The sequence below is a fragment of the Varanus komodoensis genome, unplaced genomic scaffold (assembly GCF_004798865.1).
Source record: "Varanus komodoensis strain SLA01 unplaced genomic scaffold, ASM479886v1 scaffold1, whole genome shotgun sequence".
NCBI lineage: Eukaryota > Metazoa > Chordata > Lepidosauria > Squamata > Varanidae > Varanus > Varanus komodoensis.
In genome coordinates this window covers 115,205,738-115,224,986 of record NW_025335268.1, presented here as the reverse complement: position 1 = coordinate 115,224,986, position 19,249 = coordinate 115,205,738, and the positions used below count along the sequence as shown (strand labels likewise).

Here is a 19,249-nt window from a genome sequence, read left to right as displayed (position 1 = left end):
GAAAAACCACAAGGTCTGATTTCGTTGTTAGAGACAGTTTTTCACACCCATCGTCTCACTTGGGATGACTGTCAGCAACTCTTGCAGGTTCTTTTTACTTCCGAGGAGCGCGATTGGATTCACCTCGAGGCTCGGAAGCAGGTTCTTGGCACAGATGGCCAACCCACCACTGACCTGGTTATTCTGGAAACGAGCCTCCCGGCCCAACGACCCAACTGGGACCTAAATACCGGCCCTGGGGAAGGAGTTTTAACCAGGTACCGTCAACTTCTTTTGCAGGGCCTTCGTGGCACAGCCCGAAAGCCCACTAACCTGTCTAAGGTGAGTGGAGTCGTTCAAGGACCCCAGGAGTCCCCAGCCTCATACCTAGAGCGTCTGCTTGAGGCATACAGGCAATATACGCCTATAGACCCCCGGGTGCCCGAGAACGCGAGGGCTATTAACATAGCCTTTGTAGGACAGTCGGCCCCAGACATTAGGAAAAAAAAAGATTCAGAAACTAGATGGGTTTGAAGGTAAAAATCTTAGCGAATTAGTTGAAATAGCTCAGAAGTACCTTGCAGGTTGCCGTGGAATACCCCCCTGTTGCCAGTCAAGAAACCTGGCTCTGAAGATTACCGACCTGTCCAGGACTTGCGTGAGGTAAAATGCCCGGGTAGAAACTGTTCATCCTACTGTGTCCAATCCCTACACTACTCAGTCAATTCCCCCAGACCGGGAGTGGTGCTCGGTTTTGGACTTGAAGGATGCTTTCTTCTACATACCCTTGGCCCCGGTGAGTCAACCCCTCTTTGCTTTCAAGTGGACTGATCCTGACAGGGGCTTCTCAGGCCAACTGACCTGGACCCGGCTGCCACAAGGGTTTAAGAACTCCCCTACCCTCTTCGACGAGGCACTGAACAAGGATCTCTTCCCCTTCCGAAATGCGCATCCTGAGGTTACCCTCTTGCAATATGTAGACGATTTGCTCCTGGCAGTGGAGTCTGCTTCTGTGTGCCTACACGTGACCCGAGACCTCCTAACTACTCTGGGCTCCTTGGGTTACTGGGTCTCAGCAAAGAAGGCACAGATCTGTAGTCAAAGAGTGACCTATTTGGGGTACGACCTAAGTGGGGGAAAACGGACACTGTCGGCCAGCAGAATGCGGGCCATCCAGAATATGCCCACACCCACAACTGCACGGAGGTCCTCGATACTCTCACCAGAACCAGACCCGACCTGTCGGATATCCCACTAGATCCGCCGGCCCTCAATTTATTTACAGATGGGAGCAGTTTCGTCAAGGACGGAGTCCGGTATGCGGAAACGGCGGTGGTCACTGGCTCTGAGGTAATATGGGCACAGTCCTTGGGACATGGCACTCTGGCTCAGAAGGCGGAGCTAATCGCCCTGACGCAGGCCCTCCAATGGGGAAAGGGAAAGACTCTTAATATTTACACAGACAGCCGGTATGCTTTTCACCACAGCTCATGTCCATGGAGCACTATACCAGGAACAAGGGCTGCTAACCTCTGGACCTGGAAGGACATTAAGAATGCAAACGAGATCATGTCCCTCCTGGAGGCCCTCTGGCTACCCAAATGTTTAGCTATAATTTATTGCCCTGGGCATCAATGGGATGGCTCAGCGGTCTCGCAGGGAAATAATGTTGCTGATAAAACCACTAAGGAAATCGCCCTAAGACCAGTAGGGCCACTGGAGATTCTCCCGGTTCAGCTGCCGCCCCGGACCCTACCTGACCGTCCAGCCTACTCGGAGAAGGAAATCGAGTAACTGAGAGAGGATGGCTTCCTTCCCCAAACACTCGGCTGAGACCTTCTTCTGAAGACCCATCAGGCTACACACCTCGGAATGACCCGACTCTGCCAACTGTTCCGCCCCATTTCTACTTGCCTGGACTCTCGGCCCTGGCCGATTCTATTGCCTCCAGGTATGCCATGTGTGCCCAAGTTAACGCAGGCACCAGCCGGCCCTCCACTGCTCCGGGCACCCGACGGCAGGAGCAGCAACCAGGTGACCAATGGAAACTTGACTTCACCAAAATAAAACTAACCCGAGGCAAGTACTGATACCTTTTGGTTTTCGTGGACACCCATTCTGGGTGAGTAGAAGCCTTCCCCACCAAGGGGGAGACGGCAATAATTGTTGCCCGGACTCTACTACACCAGGAAATACCCCGATTTGGCCTCCCCCTAGCTCTGGGACTGACAATGACCTGGCGTTTATCGCCCAGACTTCCAAACTGGTAGCTAAGGCTTTAGGAATTGATTGGAAACTGCATTGTGTCTATCGACCACAAAGTTCAGGGCAGGTAGAAAGGATGAATAGGACTTTAAAAGAAACTCTGACAAAATATTCTATTGAAGTTGGCGGTTACTGGGTAGATCTTCTTCCCTTTGTTCTTTTGCGAATGTGGTGTTCCCCCTACCGAAAAAGGCTTTACTCCCTTTGAGATAATGTTTGGGCATCTTTCCCCTTTGATTCCCGCCTCACAGAGGAGGTACGGGCTGAGGTATCTAACAGAAAACTTGCTTGAGACCTTACAGGCCCTTGACCAGGTCCAGGGGGAGATCCGTCAGGAGGTTCGGCCCAGCAGTGGAAACGCTGATGGGGACGCCATCCGCGCCCCCAGTCCTCCCCCTTCTGTACTCTAGGCACCCGGTGGCAGGGACCATACCTAGTGATCCTCTCTACTCCCACGGCGGTAAGATTGGCTGAAAAACCCCATTGGTTCCACGTGACGCAGATCAAGCCCGCCTCGCCAGAACATTCAGAAAAATGGAAGAATCCGCACCAGCCGATGCAGGTGAAGTGGACTTTGCGGACAGACCTCTCCTCTTATGGCATCCTCCGCCGGTGGTGACCATTCTGACTCCAGAACATGAGGGGCCTGAACTTACTCTTGCTTAAACAAGGAGGGTTATGCGCTACCTTGAACGAAAAATGCTGCTTCTATGCTGATCATTCCGGGGTCATTAGAAATAGCTTGGACATTGTCCGAACTAGATTAAAGGATCGAGAGAGGCGCCGCTCCACGAGTTCCTATTGGTTTAATTGGTCCCCTTCGTTGGCTAGCTTGCTCTCCTCCTTGGTCAGCCCCTACTGGGATTGTTTTTCTGCCTTATTTTTGGCCCTGTCCTGCTCTGTTGGCTAACCCGATTCATTCAAAAATGCGTCGAGGTGGTCAAACTCCTAACGCTCCACGCCAGGGCACAATTAGGGTTCGATGGCTACCGCTCTCTCCCTGTCTCAGAATTAACGATTCGATTCCCATTAAGACCAGTAGAGAATGTTAGGCACAACTCTCCAGGCTATAGATTAGCATGACAGGACTAGCGTATCAGAATGTCTATCAGCTGTCTCAGGGCATTCCCTCAGAAAATGGAAAAAGCTTGCCAAAGGCGTAATGGGCAAAAGCTTGTCTAAAAGGTGTAAATTAAAAAGATAGACTTACTGCTAACCAATCTGCTTCTGTATCTCACTTGCTTAACTGCTGCCTACGTGACTTTGTAATTTTCTATTGTTCGCTCACTTGACTGTAAGTTGATTGCAAAGGTATAAAACCACCACTGTTTTTCTTCCAGGCACCGCATTCTTACTAGAATGTTAGTTCCTGCAGGTGATAAACTCCTCTTTAAATTTACCAACTGGTCTCTGGTCTCATCTGCAAAACCGCGGGATACAACAGCTTCCTTGTTGGAAAAGAAAAATCTCCACATTTTCTTTCTCAGGGGAATGGATCTCCTCTGGCCCCTCCTGCCTTAACTGGGTAGAATCTAGTATTTGTGTGTCTGCTGACTGTCTGTTACTAGCTCATTCCCAGCTCTGAGAAGGAGTCCACAAGATTCCTATTGCTCAGGCATCTGTTCAGTTCACCACTGAATAGATGGGCTAACTGGCAGTGCTTGGCCACCAGATGACCTCAGTCAGGTCAGTGGCATTGCAATGCTTGCATCCCATGTCCTGGCCTTTCACTTATGCAGAGACCTGCAGTTTCTTGTGGCAGGAAGGTTTCCATCCCTGGGTAAGATGGAAGCCATATGGTCTAGCTGTGCAGGCCACACAGGCTGACCCTAACAGCAGCTGTCCTGTGTTCTTAGGCTGCTAAGAAACCTCCAGAAACATATTTTTCAGCTCAGTGACAACTTCATCCTCATGTCCCCCCACTAGTTCTGTCTTAGCTTGATAGGTGGCAACTTGGTTGTGGATGGTGGGAGTTCAATGCCTTTCTGGGTCTTAGAAGCAGCCAAGCCATGGGTGAACTTTCCTTAAACTCTCCTAAGTAAGCAGATCCTCACTAGCAACAAGCAGTTAGGGAAATAAAAGCAAACATGACATGGCAAGCAATTTAACAAAATAAAGCAAAAGATGGCAATGCATATTCTAATACTTGAGTAGCAGCTCAGTGTTAATTACATTCAAAAGCTGAACATTAGGAGGCAGGACAGATGATGACGAGGTTACAACACCATTTTGGCTGGAAAAGCAGAACATTGTGACTTATGGATGGAATGTTATTGGTTCAGCAACCCTTGTTGGTAAGATTGACAAGACTGTAAATTCTGTGGTTAGGTTTCTAAGAAAGAATGCTTTCCTAAGAAGCACTCTCTCTCCTAAGAGGCAAGTTACACATTCTAACAGATAATATCTCTGTTTCTCTTGGGAAAGTATTCAAGACAAGGCAAGTTTCCAACCGTGAGTGTTCGGTATCTGAGCCAGAGACCTGGCATTTGAAGCCCAATGGAAGGGAGCACAGAGCCATCTTTAAGCAGTGGTGGACGTATGGAACCTGTTGCGGAGACCACCCTAAATTCTTCTTGGTCTTGGCTTCCTCAAGATATCTCTCAGATTTTTTACATCGTGGTTATTTTGAGCTTTTTGTATGTGGTTCTGAAAGGCATCCAACTATATTGGTGGAACCGGTATCTGGTCAAAGGACTCAGCTGTTTCCCAGGACCTCCCACTCACTGGCTATATGGCCATATCAAAATGGTAAGTTGACTGCCAGGGCACTGTAGTGTGTGTGTGTGTGTGTGTGTGTGTGTGTGTGTGTGCAGTGTGTATGATATCAAGAGTGACAGATGGGTGCATCTATGCTTCTTTTATTAATAGAGATGTGTGTCTGTTTGGAAGAGGTTTGGGGGATTTCTACTGATAGATCCTTAGGAAGGATGGACTTTATGTTACATGGAGATTGCAATGGACGTAACAGTAGCTAAGAAATGCTGTCGTAGGAAATTAAAATTGTGTTTGAATCATCAAACATCATTAACAACACTACTGGATCAGAAACTACCCACATCAGGGGCACGGTGTGAGTGGAAGTTCTGGATTGCAAGGATCTTACTCCCCCTCAGGTCCCAGCCACACTCCCAGCAGAGGGCAAATTATACACTGGACTAGTTCACAATGGGGAAAAGTGCTTAAAGAAATGGTGGAAGGACAGAGCACACCAGTGCTTGCTCATTTCTACCTTTCCAGCAGAAGCATCGGCTGAGTGGGTCTAAACTAGGTGTAATAGTGATGAGTGAGTGACCCCGCATGCACAAGTACTTTGGTCGTTTAGTGAAGTATGCAGAAGAACATGCAGGCAGTTTGTGATGGTGGCAAATTCTCTGTCCGCAGGAGGTTGTGGAGGTGCTGGAGATCATACTGCTGCTGGCACAGCCATCCCCAACGGAGCTGCCTCCTGCACCAGCCCAAAGTTAAAAGTGCCTTGCTTGCAGCAGGCAGGAGCCATGCCCAGCAGCACACACATTGCAGCTACTCTGCACCTCAAATGTCCCCCCAAACCCTGTGGGGCTGGCAGCCACCCAGGGTTTAGGCACACTGGTTCTGGGTCACTGATATGAGGCAGAGTATGCTTTGTGATCACTTGCAGGTGGCAGCACATCCCAGCTACGCCCTTTGCCTGCAGATCCCATCTGGGCAGGGAGAAGCGAGCAGGACATGAGGCAGACACAAGCCTTGCGCTTGAGAAGGCGGCATCAGAAAGTTCTACTAAGGAGAGAGAAGTCAGGCGGCAAAGGCAAGACAAAGAGCCATTCTGGCTAAGGGGCAGGATAGTGTCAGAATCCCGGAATCTCAATTTGAGAAGAGGGAATAAAACTCGGGTTCACAGGAAAGATCAAGCGTTCAGACCATCTGTGGCTTTATTGTCTTACCCAGGTTCCCCACGGGTCTGTACTCACGATAATGCATTACCAGGCAGGCAGACTGAACTCTGCTGCAAAACTTCAACACAATTAGAGAGTTTTCATACACTCCCAGTCACATACAGGTACAGGGCAATTGATGACAGAATGCAGAGATTACAATAAGATTCTGAGGTCATCACATACAGAACAGATAAAGGAATGTCAGTCAATCATACAGAGACAATGAAATTACAATATTTCTGATTGCAGTGTATTGACACTTTAGTTGAGTAACTTGAACCCATCTCCAGGTCTGCTTAGACATGTAAATTCAAGCTACTGAAACTCTGCATGAACTCAAGACTCTTATCTAGACTCTAGACATTTTGAGTGACCAGGGCACATGGAGCCTCTGGGCTATCAAAAGATACTTCCTTGTAAACTGAATTCCAACAATGACTATTTACAATGTATATTTGGACTAAATGGCCTGTCTACTGTAGCTTACAGCTAAAGGTGAGAGAAAGGAGTGGGGGAATGCCATTTTAAACAGTGACTGCTTGGTTTTGAGAAGGAAGACAGCATTTGATCCCACAATGCAAAGGCACACAGAAGTAATGCCTTCAGACAGGATTTATCCAAGTTTTCCCAACAATAGCAATCAAATAAATAGATTTAAAAAATAAAATTCATAGCAGGCAGATCATGCACAGCCTCCCCCTTGACTGATTTCCCTGAAAGAAGCAGAAGGTGAGGCAGGCCACTAAGGAGTACACAGCGCAGGTGAGTTTGGCTCCACAAGATGGCAGCTGCTGAGTTATGCCAAAGCAGGCCCATTGCACTCAATCTTTTGCAGAGTCCCCTTCCAGCTTTTGCTGAATCCCTACTAAAAACAGATTCCGTTGTTCAACATGGATCCTTGCTGAAACTCATCAGCCCTCGCCTTACCTCTCATTGTCAAATATAATTTGCATTGCTAACTGAATAAGCAAACACAATGGCCATGATGTAAACTGCTTAATGTAAATAATGCAGATGAAACCAGAGGAAGAGCTCCAGAATGCAACAGAAATGACAAAAACATATCCATATTGCTATCCAATATGGTATGGAAGATTCTTGGCTTTCTTGAGCATTAACCATCCTGAGTACGCAAAGGCAGTGTTTAGCAGAAATGGTAAGAAATGCTTAACTTATGTCTTTCTGATCATCTCATGGTGTTAAGGTGTTGTAGAGAAAGGCTGTCAAAATTGTTCAAGCATCTGTCTCTATCTCATTTGCTGTAGCTTATGCTGTTGTTTGATGCTGTGGGAATTTTAAAGTCCTTCTATGTATTCCAGCGTCGAGACATACAAAAGCTAGAAAAGTGGAGATGAACAATTTTTTCTCTGTAGTGGCATGCGTGAGCCTTTCTTGATTCTAGCTGCAATAAGTATGCTAAGTAACTGCATGCATATATGCAGGGCAGACCCTACCATTACATAGGATGATGCACCCACATCTGGGAACAGAGAAGGAAGAGTAGTTTTTTTTTTTTTTTTTGCCCTCCCTGCTCCCTGCCTGGCCAGCTGTCCTCCCTTCTATACCACCTTCAGTGGATGCTCTGGATAGATTCACCAGCTGCCCCACACTGCGGGATCTGCTGCAGCAAAGGAGTAGTTAGAGCAATCCGCTGTTGGTGCCACAGCTTTACCTTACTGTGGCTGTGCAGGAATTGTGACAGCTTGAGAACTGGCAGAATTCTTGTGGGAACCCCATGCCTGGAAAGGAGCAAAAGCGAGAGCGGGAGGGAGAGAGTGCATGAGCACCAGAGCAAGCTAGGAAAGTGGCATGCACAGGCTAGCAAAATGATGGCAATAACAGTGGCATCCTCAGCAAAGAAATGGAGCAGCTTTTCTTGTTATTTTAAAGACTTTAGGGATAGAATAGTGGCCACAGAGGAGCTGATGTAGGAAATGCCCTTGGAATCATTTGGAATGACAAACATGCACAGGCAGACAGATATTTTGCAAGATCCATCAGCTGCGCCCCTACCTGGAGTACGACTGCCTGGCGACCGTGACACACACGCTGGTGACTTCCCGCCTTGACTTCTGTAACGCGCTTTACGTGGGGCTACCCTTGAAGATGGTCCGGATACTTCAATTGGTTCAAAATAGAGCTGCCATGCTGCTGACGGGGACGGGGCGTTATGTTCACATGACTCCAGTCCTCCGTCAGCTTCAGTGGCTTCCCATTGAAGTCCAGGCCCAATTCAAGGTGTTGGTGATGACCTATAAAGCCCTAAACGGCTTGAGTACTGGTTACCTGAAGGAGCGCTTACATCCATATGTGCCCGGCTGCCCCTTGAGATCTGCGGGAGAGGCCCTTCTCCGGGAACCCTCCGTGAAAGAAATTAGGAGGGTAGGTACTTGGAGGAGGGCTTTCTCTGCGGTGGCGCCCAATCTATGGAATGCGCTCCCCAGAGAGGTCCGCCTGGCGCCGTCGTTATTTGTTTTTCGGCGCCAGGCAAAGAACTTTTTATTTAGGCTTCATTTTAATTGTTAACAATATCTGCTTATTTATCTGGCCAGGGCGACTTCTTTTATATTGTTATTTATTATTGTTAATTTTATATTGTTATTTTTGTATTTAATTGTATTTTATTTTGTGTTGTGAGCCGCCCCGAGGCTTCGGCAAGGGGCGGCATAGAAATGTTTTAATTAATAAATACATAAATAAAAATGTAAAGATACAAATGTTGAAGCAATGCTGAAGAAGGAATGTGCAAACCTCCCTTCCTCGTATTTGTTATTTGCTTTTCACAAGCTTCTTGTTTTCTGCCTAACTGATTCTGTCCCATCCCATTCCTCCTTCATAGCCACTTGCTGGATTACTAGGACTTCTCGCTAATGGAATGTAGCCGAACAGCATACTTGTTTGTGTACATTTGCTCTTGAAAGTTATGGCTGTCATACCTGGGAGGTGCCTTGAAGTGGGGCCATGAGGCAGTCAGGAAGAAGAGCTGGTGGTACAAGGGGTACTTAGCAATAGCAATGAAGCAGACAACACAGAAAAATCCACGTTAAGGTAGCAAATCTTTTTGAAGTGAATCCATGGAAGAGAGCTCAAGATATTTGCAGAATGGATCACTCAAGACTACAGTCAGACCCAATACATTTTTCTGAATGAGGTTCAAGACAAAATGACATACCCCCTGCATTCTGTGCAAAAAAAACTGTTTACACTTGACTCTAATGATACTCCTTTGCACATATGAATACACGGCAGGCCATGTGGTATATACAGGTCTATCTTCCAATATCTTCCACCACTCATTTCCCCAGCATTTTCCACCTAAGCAGAAGCTATGGTCTGCTAAATAGAAGGGTTGTCCAGAGTACAGGTGATTTAGCACCACCACTAGGATCAGACAGCTCAGACATCTATCTGTCCAAGATGGGATAGGAGGCATGTACTGGTTCTGGTCCTGCTTTATTTTATTTATTATTTATTAGAACATTTCTATGCTGCCCCTTGCCGAAGCCTCGGGGCGGCTTACAACACAATAAAATACAATAAAATACAAAAATAACAATATAAAATTAAAATTAACAATATAAAAAAAAAGTGTTATTTCAAAAGTAGCGCTGGGAAACTTCTGCTCATTGTGTCTGTTGGCCTTCAATGTTCCACAGGGTTCCATGTTAGCTCTCATGTCATTTAACATAAATATGACATTACTGGGAAAGGTTGTCTCAGTTCCAGGTTTGGTGCCACCACTATGCTGATGACACCAAACACTAAATCCTGGTAGAAAACCATTGCCTTTGTGTTATAAAATCAAATCTACATCCCTTTCTCACAAAGCAGCAGAATTCCCAGCCTGGTCCTTGTTTAGCAGTGCTGTTGCCTTAACAAGAGGGCATTCTTAGCTAGACTCAGAAGCTGCTGGAGGCTAATACTATTAGTGAAAAACAAACAATGTCCATTTGTTTCTGAATGGGGCTACCTAAGCATCTAGTACCACAGAGGCAAGCCCCTGCTGAGTGTGGTTGTCAAACCAGATTTCCCAATGGTTCCTCCATCAGACACATTTGCATGTTTAAACATCTCCTGAAGTGTCAAGAATTTGCTAGACTGACCTATCAATACAGCAATCAGTAATATTTTTCCATACTATTGTTACCAGTATTTCTGATTGGTTTAGAACATTATGTCATGCCTAAAGACATCAAGATGCTATTGTACTAAGATTATCTGGAAACTTAACACTCTGTACATGACTAGTGGGTTATAAAATTGTCTGTACATGGGCTCTGATTTTGTAGTTGAGTTTGCCTCTACCCAGTAATATATTATTGTTAGTTACTGCAGGTACTGAGACACTGGTCAATAAAGCAGCAGAGGTTCAAACGCTTGATCTTTCCCATGGACCCAAGGGTTCGTTTCCTTCCATATTGAAAACCAAGATTCTGTTACCATCTAAGCCCAAGCAAGCTCTTCTAAATCAGAATCTGATGTTGGTAATAAACTGGATGAGGAAGACCAAATTGAGACCTAAGCTAGACATGACAGAGATGTCCCTGGTTAGTTGAAAGGCAGGGACTCCAAAAGTGTTGGATGGAGTTACATTAACCCAGAAGAGTCAGCCTGGCAGTTTGGCTGAGTCTGTTCCTGGACTTGGCCTTGAACCTGGATGCCCAGGTTTCAGCGATGGCCTGTGTCAGAATCCCGGAATCTCAATTTGAGAAGAGGAAATAAAACTAGGGGTTGTAGGAAAGATCAATCCTTATGAACCTCCGTGTCTTTATTGTTTATCCCAGGTTCCCGCGGTTGACTCACGATAATGCAATTACCGGGCAGGCAGAGATGAACTCTGCTGCAAAGCTTCAATACCATTACAGGGCATTTATAGGTACACAGGTACAGGGCAATTGATGACAGAATGCAGAGGTTACAATAAGATTCTGAGGTCATCACATACAGAACAGATAAAGAAATGTCAGTCAATCACACTGTAACAATGGGATTAGTATTGACACTTTAGTTGAGTAACTTGAACCCATCTCCTGGTCTGCTCAGACATGCAAATTCAAGCCACTAGAAACTATTCATGATAAGCTCAGACCCTTATCTCAGCTCTAAACATTCTGCATGATCAGGGCACATGAAGCCCTCTGGGCTATCAAAAGATTATTGTAAACTGAATTCCAACAATGACTATTTATAATGGATATTTGGGCTAAAATGGCCTACTGTAGCCTACAGCTAAAGGTGAGAGAAAGGAGTGGGGGAATGCCATTTTAAACAGTGACAGCTTGGTTTTGAGAAGGAAGTCAGGATTTGATCCCACAATGCAAAGGCACACAGGAGTAATGCTTTTCAGACAGGATTTACCCAAATTTTCCCAACACCTGACACTCATTTGACAGCTGAGGCTAGTGCACCAACAGTGCCCATTCCTAGAGAAGTCAGATCTTGCTACAGTCACACATGCCTTAATTACACCCGAGGTGAACTACTGTAGCACACTCTAAAGGAACAAGCCTTCAAAAACTGTTCAGAAACGTCAGCTGGTCCAGATGCTGTGATCCAATGCAGTTTGTTGATGGGGTTTGTTACAGGCAGCAAGTGATTCCTTTGTTACAAGAGATTAACTAGCTATTGACCTCTTTCCAGGCATAATTCACAGTGCTGGTGCAGCCTATAAGGCCCAGATTCTCCCATAGCCCTCATGGGTCTTAAAATATTGAGGGATGCCTTCTGTTGGCACTGTGGCCATCAGAAGCCCCAGAGCAACCTAGAGAACCTTCAGGTTATGGGCAGCACAGAAGTGGAAATTAATAAATAAATAGGCATGATTGGTGAAGACATGCAAGAGGGCCTTGTTTGATTTTGGAATTTATAAACTGCACCAACACTTCTAGATAAGACTCTGGGCACTGAACAATTAAAAGCAATAAAATACAGAATAGCCCAATTCAGACAACTACATAAATCAATTAAATATTAGCAGGTATAGCAAGTTAAAATCACAAAAATATATAAAATAGAAAAACAGTATTCGGTTACTAAAATGTCTAGAAAACAGAACCATCTTTGCCTGACGCCAAGATGATTGCAATGAGGGCACCAGGTATACTGCTGTGGGGAGCCTATCCCACAGGGCCTTCTTGATGGCAGCTTCCATGCTCTGGACCACCCTTGCCAAGGGAGGACAGATTGGGCAAATTTCTGCCATTCTGCAGGCAAGTGTTTGCCATTAAGCTTTTGTTGAAGGCGTTTAAAAGAAAATGGACAGTTCTCCTTATTGTTATGGTGCTAATCCGTTTTTATGGTACACTTCAATTAAGATGTTTTTATTCTTGAATTCACTGTTAGCTACCTCGAGGACAAATCTTTGGCACAAAGGCAAGCTACATGTTTAAATAACTTCCTTCCTTCCTTCCTTCCTCTCTCTCTCTCATTCTCTCTCTCTCACACACACACAGAACCACCTTAAATTAAGTGTAGACTGAGCTCCCCCCCTCGCACCCTGCAATGCCCCCATTTTCTCCTGACTCCAGTTTCTGCTGGACTCTACTCACTACCGCCAGCCCTAGACTTTCTCCCTGGTTTGTATACTGGAAAAGGAAATCAGCAAGCCAAAGAGTGGATACTGCAGTTGGGTGGGCTAGTGGGCAAGCAGTAGGTTGAATAAATTTCCTTGACCAATGCAATGGTAATGTCGGTTGGCTCCCTTTTATCACAATATAATAAGTGCATTGAATCCATCCATGGGAAGGGAAGGGAAGGGAAGGGAAGGGAAGGGAAGGGAAGGGAAGGGACGGGACCTTGGAATGTCCATAAGAATGCCATTGACTGAGGTAAAAGAGTGCAGTTTAGAAATGAAATATTTACATTTGTTTTCACAGGCACTGTGTGCCATTTCATACTAAAACCATTTCCCTCTCTCATTTCTCAAACAATTTAGATCCAAAAGCAATTATAGCCTACAAGTTCCTAATTCCATGGATTGGTATGTATTGTGTCTCACTAATTATATAAATCACTATATTTAATATCCTATTTTTGCACTTATTTGTTTGGCTATCTCAGCCTTCTCTAATCTGGCAGTATCCTGATACATTGGGCTACAATTTCGATCATCCCAGCTCACAAGACTAGCACATTTCTACCTACTTTACTTGGGAATTAGAATCTTAAGGAACAATTCTACACATTTTTTATACAGAAAAGAAACATATGTCTCCCCAGCCAGCTTTTACATGTTATATTAAACTTGAAAAAGTTCAGTGTTGGAGGTGTGGTAAATTGTACATCCTGCAAACAATATTTCCAAAAATGTTTTAGCTAGTCGTATGAATGGATTCTTATAGAAGGGGTTTCCCTGTTTGGATTACCTATTACTTTCTCCTACACTAATTAAGGTACCTGCTTCTGTGTGTCAAATAAGAACATGATATTTCTTCAAGGTTATTTTCTTGATCTGCGGCATGATCTAACGATGCTGCAGAAAGTGTCTAAGCCATTTTTTTAGGGTGCAGGGGGGGTTCTAGTCAACCCCATCTTTGCAAGTTTCTAGGAAAGCTCTGAAGAAGCATCCATTTACTTTGGCTTTTTCCTTCAGCTATATTTTATTTTGAGGAGTTTTTGGGTTGTTATTTATTGATGTTTATTAATTTGATTGAAGTGCGTTGTTTGGGTTTGAGTTTGTAATATGTAAGCCATGTTAAAATGGTTGTATCCTTATAGGTGGCCTACAAAGATTTTGAATGAATGAATGGAATCTTGTTTTTGTGTTTCTAATCTCCATTCCCTGTGTAGGAAAGGGTTTATTGATCCTGAATGGGCCAAAGTGGCAGCAGCACCGAAGGCTACTGACTCCTGGGTTCCATTTTGATGTCCTGAAGCCCTACGTGACTCTTATGGCAGACTCAGTCAAGGAGATGCTGGTAAGAAACCCCAGTGCTTCTCTCTCAAAATCCATTTTGTTCATTCAAGACGCTGTCTTTACTTCATATAATTAACTTTCAGGTTTCAAAGCAAAGGACTACTTTTATTATGGCCTTGGGGTTTTTGGCTTTTTTCTTTGACTAGCAGTCTCCCTTTCCCATATTGGAAAGCTTGCTACAGGGAGGTCTTCCTTTGAGCTTGAGTCTGCACTCAGTATGTGAAATTAGTCAAGGAGTCTGTTCAGTTTGGCCAACAAATTTACACCAGCACGTCTGGCATGAAAGAGGGCAGGAGGCAGAAGCAAATGAGGGGAACACAGGAGCCTGCTTCACCCAGAATAACCTGCTCATGCACCCTTCCCTACACTCATTCTGGAAAGGAACATGCAGTCCTGGCTCCTGTTCAAGTGAAACCAGTTGTGCTAATTGAATTATTCACATGTGCATGGTAGTCAAACAGTTTTATGTGTTGCACCTTGTTAGAGAAACCCTGAATATCAATGCACCCCTTTCAATTGGTTGATGTGTCAAGCAGATTCCCTATATGGAGGATGGTAATGGGGATGCAGGATAAGAGACTCCCTCACATGATTGGAATTTCATGAGGGAAAAACCCTGAATAAGCAATCTAAATTTACTACCATACCCTGCTTTAATATAACAAGGCAGGCATGGGATCAGCAACCCTGTAAATATTTGGTAATGTGTAGTTCACTTCTTCATGAGATGAGTGTATGAGAGAACTCAAATCCCCAAATTGGTTCTCTGTCCTAAACAAAAGTATACTGATTTAGAAAAACAATCAATAAGCACAAACACATGAGAAAATAAACAGATATGACCCCAGAAACTTTATTTGTTTATTTAGTTATTTAAAGCTTCTGTATACTGTCCTTCATGAAAAGTCCCAGGACGGAAGTACAATGAAAGCAAAGTACACCATCAAGCAACAAATTCAAACAAAACCCCATCTTAAAACACTTTAACACTTAAAAATTGGAAAAATAAAAAGGATTTTGCCTGGTGCCAAAATAAAGTGTTGGCACCAGGTATACCTCTCTGGGCAGCATGATCCATAACTGGGGTGCCATGCAGAGAAGTCCCTTCTCTGGATAGCCACTCTTCTGAACTCCTTCAAAGAGGGCTCCCAAAGAAGGAGCTACAACCCAGATTTTAGGAGGCGGGCAAGTATATATGGAAGGAGGTGCTCCTTCAGATATCCAGGTCTAGGTTGTTTAGGGCTTTAAAAGTCCTCACCAGCACCTTAAATTGAGCCTGGACTTCAACTGGAAGCCAGTGCAGATGGTAAAGGACTGGCATTATATGTGCCTATCTTCCAGTCCCTGTTAGCATCCTGGCTGCTCTATTCTAAACCAAATGAAGTATCAGGACCATCTTCAAGGGCAGCCCCACATACAGCATGTTCCAATAGTCCAACTGGGAGGTTACCAGGGTGTGGGTCACCATCACTAGGCTCTGCTTATCCACATTAAGGGTGTAGTTGGTGGATCAGCTGAAGCTGAAAGAAAGCGCTCCTCTCCACAGCAGTCGCCTGGGACTCCAAGGACAACTCCAGGTTGAGGAGCATTCCCAAACTACACACCCTGTTCCTTGGGGGAGTGCAACCCCATCCAGAAAGGACAAAGATTACTTACCTGGAGATTTGAACCACCTACCAACAAGACCTTCATCTTGGAGGGAAGCAGAGAGGGAAGAGTTACGGGCTAAAGGCTAGCTTTAGCTGACTATTCTCCTTCTGAGTATATACTCAGAGAGTGGGACGAGGGTGCTTGCTCATTGTTGCTTGCACAGTGGCAATAAAGAGAGACAAGGGTATGGTGAGAACTACCCTGGAAGGAAGGCACTGGATTTGACCACTGGGCAACACTGATTGCAACCTTAGCAGAACGTGACCCAGTAACTGATAATGAATCATCCAACCTTTCTGGAAACCTCCCTTTTTTCACTGTCTCTCTTTACCAAAATATTAGGATGTGTTGGAAAAGCTGATTCCAAAACATACTACAGTGTCACTGGAAATGTTTGAACATGTTACTTTGATGACTTTTGATACCATCATGAAATGTGCCTTCAGCTACCAAGGCAATTGTCAGACAGACAGGTCAGTGTAAAATGCCTTCTTCACTCACAGTGGGAACTACAGAGAGACAGAGAGTTTCTTTCTGCACCAAAGGCTACCCCAGAATAAGAAGAAATCAAGAGATCCCAGCAACCCCTGTCAGTTTTATCTACATATACATCCATTCCAATGTAGAGATTGATCACATGGAAGGAATGTTTCAGCAGCTACTATCTTAGCAATATCATGTGAATTGTGACTCAGAATGTCACTTAGAAATATTGTCTGTTCCAACTCTTCACTCTGTGCAGTGTAGAATCCATAGTTCCATACATAGCAAAAGGAATGCTTGTACTGATTGATTGATTGATTGATTGATTTAAATAATGTTACCATGCTCTTTTGGCCAAAATGGCTAAACCTATGACTTCCAAATAAGACTGTCACTGCCTTCAGGTTTAAGATCTAAAAGACTAAGGGAAGTAGAACAGAATGATGGCAAGGTGGGAGGAAAAAGTAAGCTTAGGCATCCATTTTAAAAATTGGGAGTTCTTATCACAATGCACTGGGATGGGATGGGATGGGATGGGTAGCTGTCAACTGAGGAGAATCAGTTCAGATGGCAGTTCAGCCCTCAGCAGAGACAATGGAATAATTCTCTCCTCTGCAAGAATAGTTGCTATCTGTTGGGCCTTCAGGTTTTCCGTGTAATGGCACAAGGAGTTGAAGATCAGAATTATGAGGACGGGTGTGCTTGTTCCTTCTTCTACCCAGTACATAATGCAGCTCTGTGCATACATTGGAAAACTTCCAGCCAGATCCCATGCATTTGTACTGGAAAGAAGTTCTAATGTATTCAGTTGGACTTAATGTCCCAATAAATATGTAGCCTAGTTGTATCTTCCTCAGACTGGTGATTTCTGCTCCCTGCATCATCTCTGTTCACAGGAATAATGCCTACATCAATACTGTATTTGATATCAGCTGCATGATTATGCAGAGACTGAAGACACCTTTGTATCACAGCGATCTCATTTACTGGTTCAGCTCCCAAGGGTTTCGATTTCGGAAGGCTTGCAAACTAGCCCACCAGCACACAGGTTTGTTTCTTGTCCTACATACTTTTGGTTCAGGATTTTTGCTGGGCTTCAGGTAAACATTATTAAAGTATACAAAACCTTTAACTGCAAAATGTTCAAAGGGTACAAACAGTCTTGAGGAAAGCTAGAGAATAAGAGCAAAGTTAAGAGAAATCTACCTTTCAGCAGATCTTTCTGCTGTAGCATTGGAAATTAGGAATAAAAATTAATTTCATTCATGGGCAATCTGATACTGCCTACTTTGCCTGACTTCATTTAACCAGTGATGATCTTTCAGATTTTCCTCATTTTAAGTCCTGTTAATTTCTTCTAAGATTCCCCCCCACCCCCATCCCAGCACACAATTAACTCTTTCTTGGCTTTATTGATTGGTTCACCCTGGTTCCTCTTGCTCAGTCTGTTCACTACTAACATTCTTCTTTATGTCTGCTTAACTTCTCAATTTCCTGTCTCCCAGTTTTCCTGCATCCAGAAAAATCTTCCCTTTCTCTGGTGTGAGGTTTTAACCCAAGCTGAAGTGACAACTTTCTTTCTCTTTCTCATTCACAGAAGCTGGGCTACAAATCATTGGTTTCTCAGGCTACTGAACATTCTGCTATTTGGCTCTGACTCCGCAACCTGTGGCTTCTTTCCCACAAACGCAACATACAGTCTAGATATTTGGCTTAGCTTCACTCAGTGGCTACTGCCCTTGTTGCCTCTGTATTACCTCCATTACCAGAGGCAGTATGCCTGAATGCAGCTATTGCTGAAGAGCATGGGCAGGCAGAATTCTTGTTCAGCTGGACAGAACCTGGCTTGTCACAGAATGAATAAAATGCCAGACTTATAGAAACATAGAAACAGAGCGAGTCAGAAGGGGTCTTCCGGGCCATCTAGTCTGACCTCCGGCACCAGCTGGCTCCGCTCACGACATGCCCACCATGTGCACGTCATGTATCGGTCTGATCTAGCATAGCTTTTCTTATGTTTACTCCATACAGATAATGTAATAAGAGAGAGAAAGAAGTATCTCAAGAATGAGAAAGAATTTGAAAAGATCTTGAAGAAGAGGCGTTTAGATTTTCTGGATATTCTCCTTTGTGCAAAGGTAACTGTTACAACAAGGCATTATGCAATATCAAATAAATTATTTCATCTCATATTTTAGACTAGCAGGAAAATGCTAAAATTGTCTTTTAGACTAGGCAGGAGTGTGATCACAGGGAGGGTTCAGTGTGTCCCCAGACCCTTTGTAGTTGCTCATCCCTGATACTGGGGCGGGGGTGGCGGCAAGCGTTTCTTAGGGGAAGATGGTTAGGATTTTATAGACCTGTATCAAAACCCTGAGCACGACACAATAGCATTCTGGTCTCTTTCTGCCAGGTTCTTTTGGCAGTTCTTTCAACAGTGGTGTCCCATGGCACCAAATTTATTCTCCAGTCCTGGCAGCTATACCAACTGCATTCTGCACCAACAGCAACCTCCAGGCCAATCCCAAAACATGGCGCACTTCAGTAATGCAACCTTGGCATTGCCAATGTGCACACTACTGTGGTCAAGTTACCCCACTTGAGTGTTGGCCACAGGTGTAATACCAGAGGAAGCCCCTAGCCAATGGAATTACCTGAGCCGCAAGTCAATGAAATCACCTGAGACTGACCCTGAAGTGATACACATGTATTTCCACGGGCTGTACAACCCTAACCAGAACAGACAACAGGTACATGGACCAAACGCCGAAGTACCCGCCCACATGGCCTCCATCTCTCCAGGTTTCAAGCTCAGTTTATTGCTCCTCAGCCAGCCCATCACTGCACCCCACCACTGGGCCAGAGGCTGCACAGCCCATCTTGACTCAGATGATATGGAGAAACAGGGTTGGGTTAATCCACATACTGATCATATTCTGTTCTAAATTTCCCAGGGTGCTCATGCAAAATTCCTATGGTCTGTGCATATTTTTAAAAAAATATAAACCAGATTATCCCATGCTCAAGGAGGCTACAGTTCATG

At 44.7% G+C, this 19,249-nt stretch overlaps 1 protein-coding gene across 1 annotated transcript in view; it reads left to right on the top strand.

The window, feature by feature from the left end:
• Positions 1-19,249, top strand: part of LOC123024189 — a 53,078-nt gene that overhangs the window by 22,638 nt on the left and 11,191 nt on the right. Inside the window, exons 13-20 of the mRNA XM_044431617.1 lie at positions 280-507; positions 803-1,098; positions 1,206-1,329; positions 2,496-2,645; positions 7,173-7,314; positions 13,947-14,074; positions 16,066-16,196; positions 17,103-17,254. Coding sequence (XP_044287552.1) covers positions 280-507; positions 803-1,098; positions 1,206-1,329; positions 2,496-2,645; positions 7,173-7,314; positions 13,947-14,074; positions 16,066-16,196; positions 17,103-17,254 — 1,351 coding nt within the window. The remainder of the gene's footprint in view (positions 1-279; positions 508-802; positions 1,099-1,205; positions 1,330-2,495; positions 2,646-7,172; positions 7,315-13,946; positions 14,075-16,065; positions 16,197-17,102; positions 17,255-19,249) is intronic.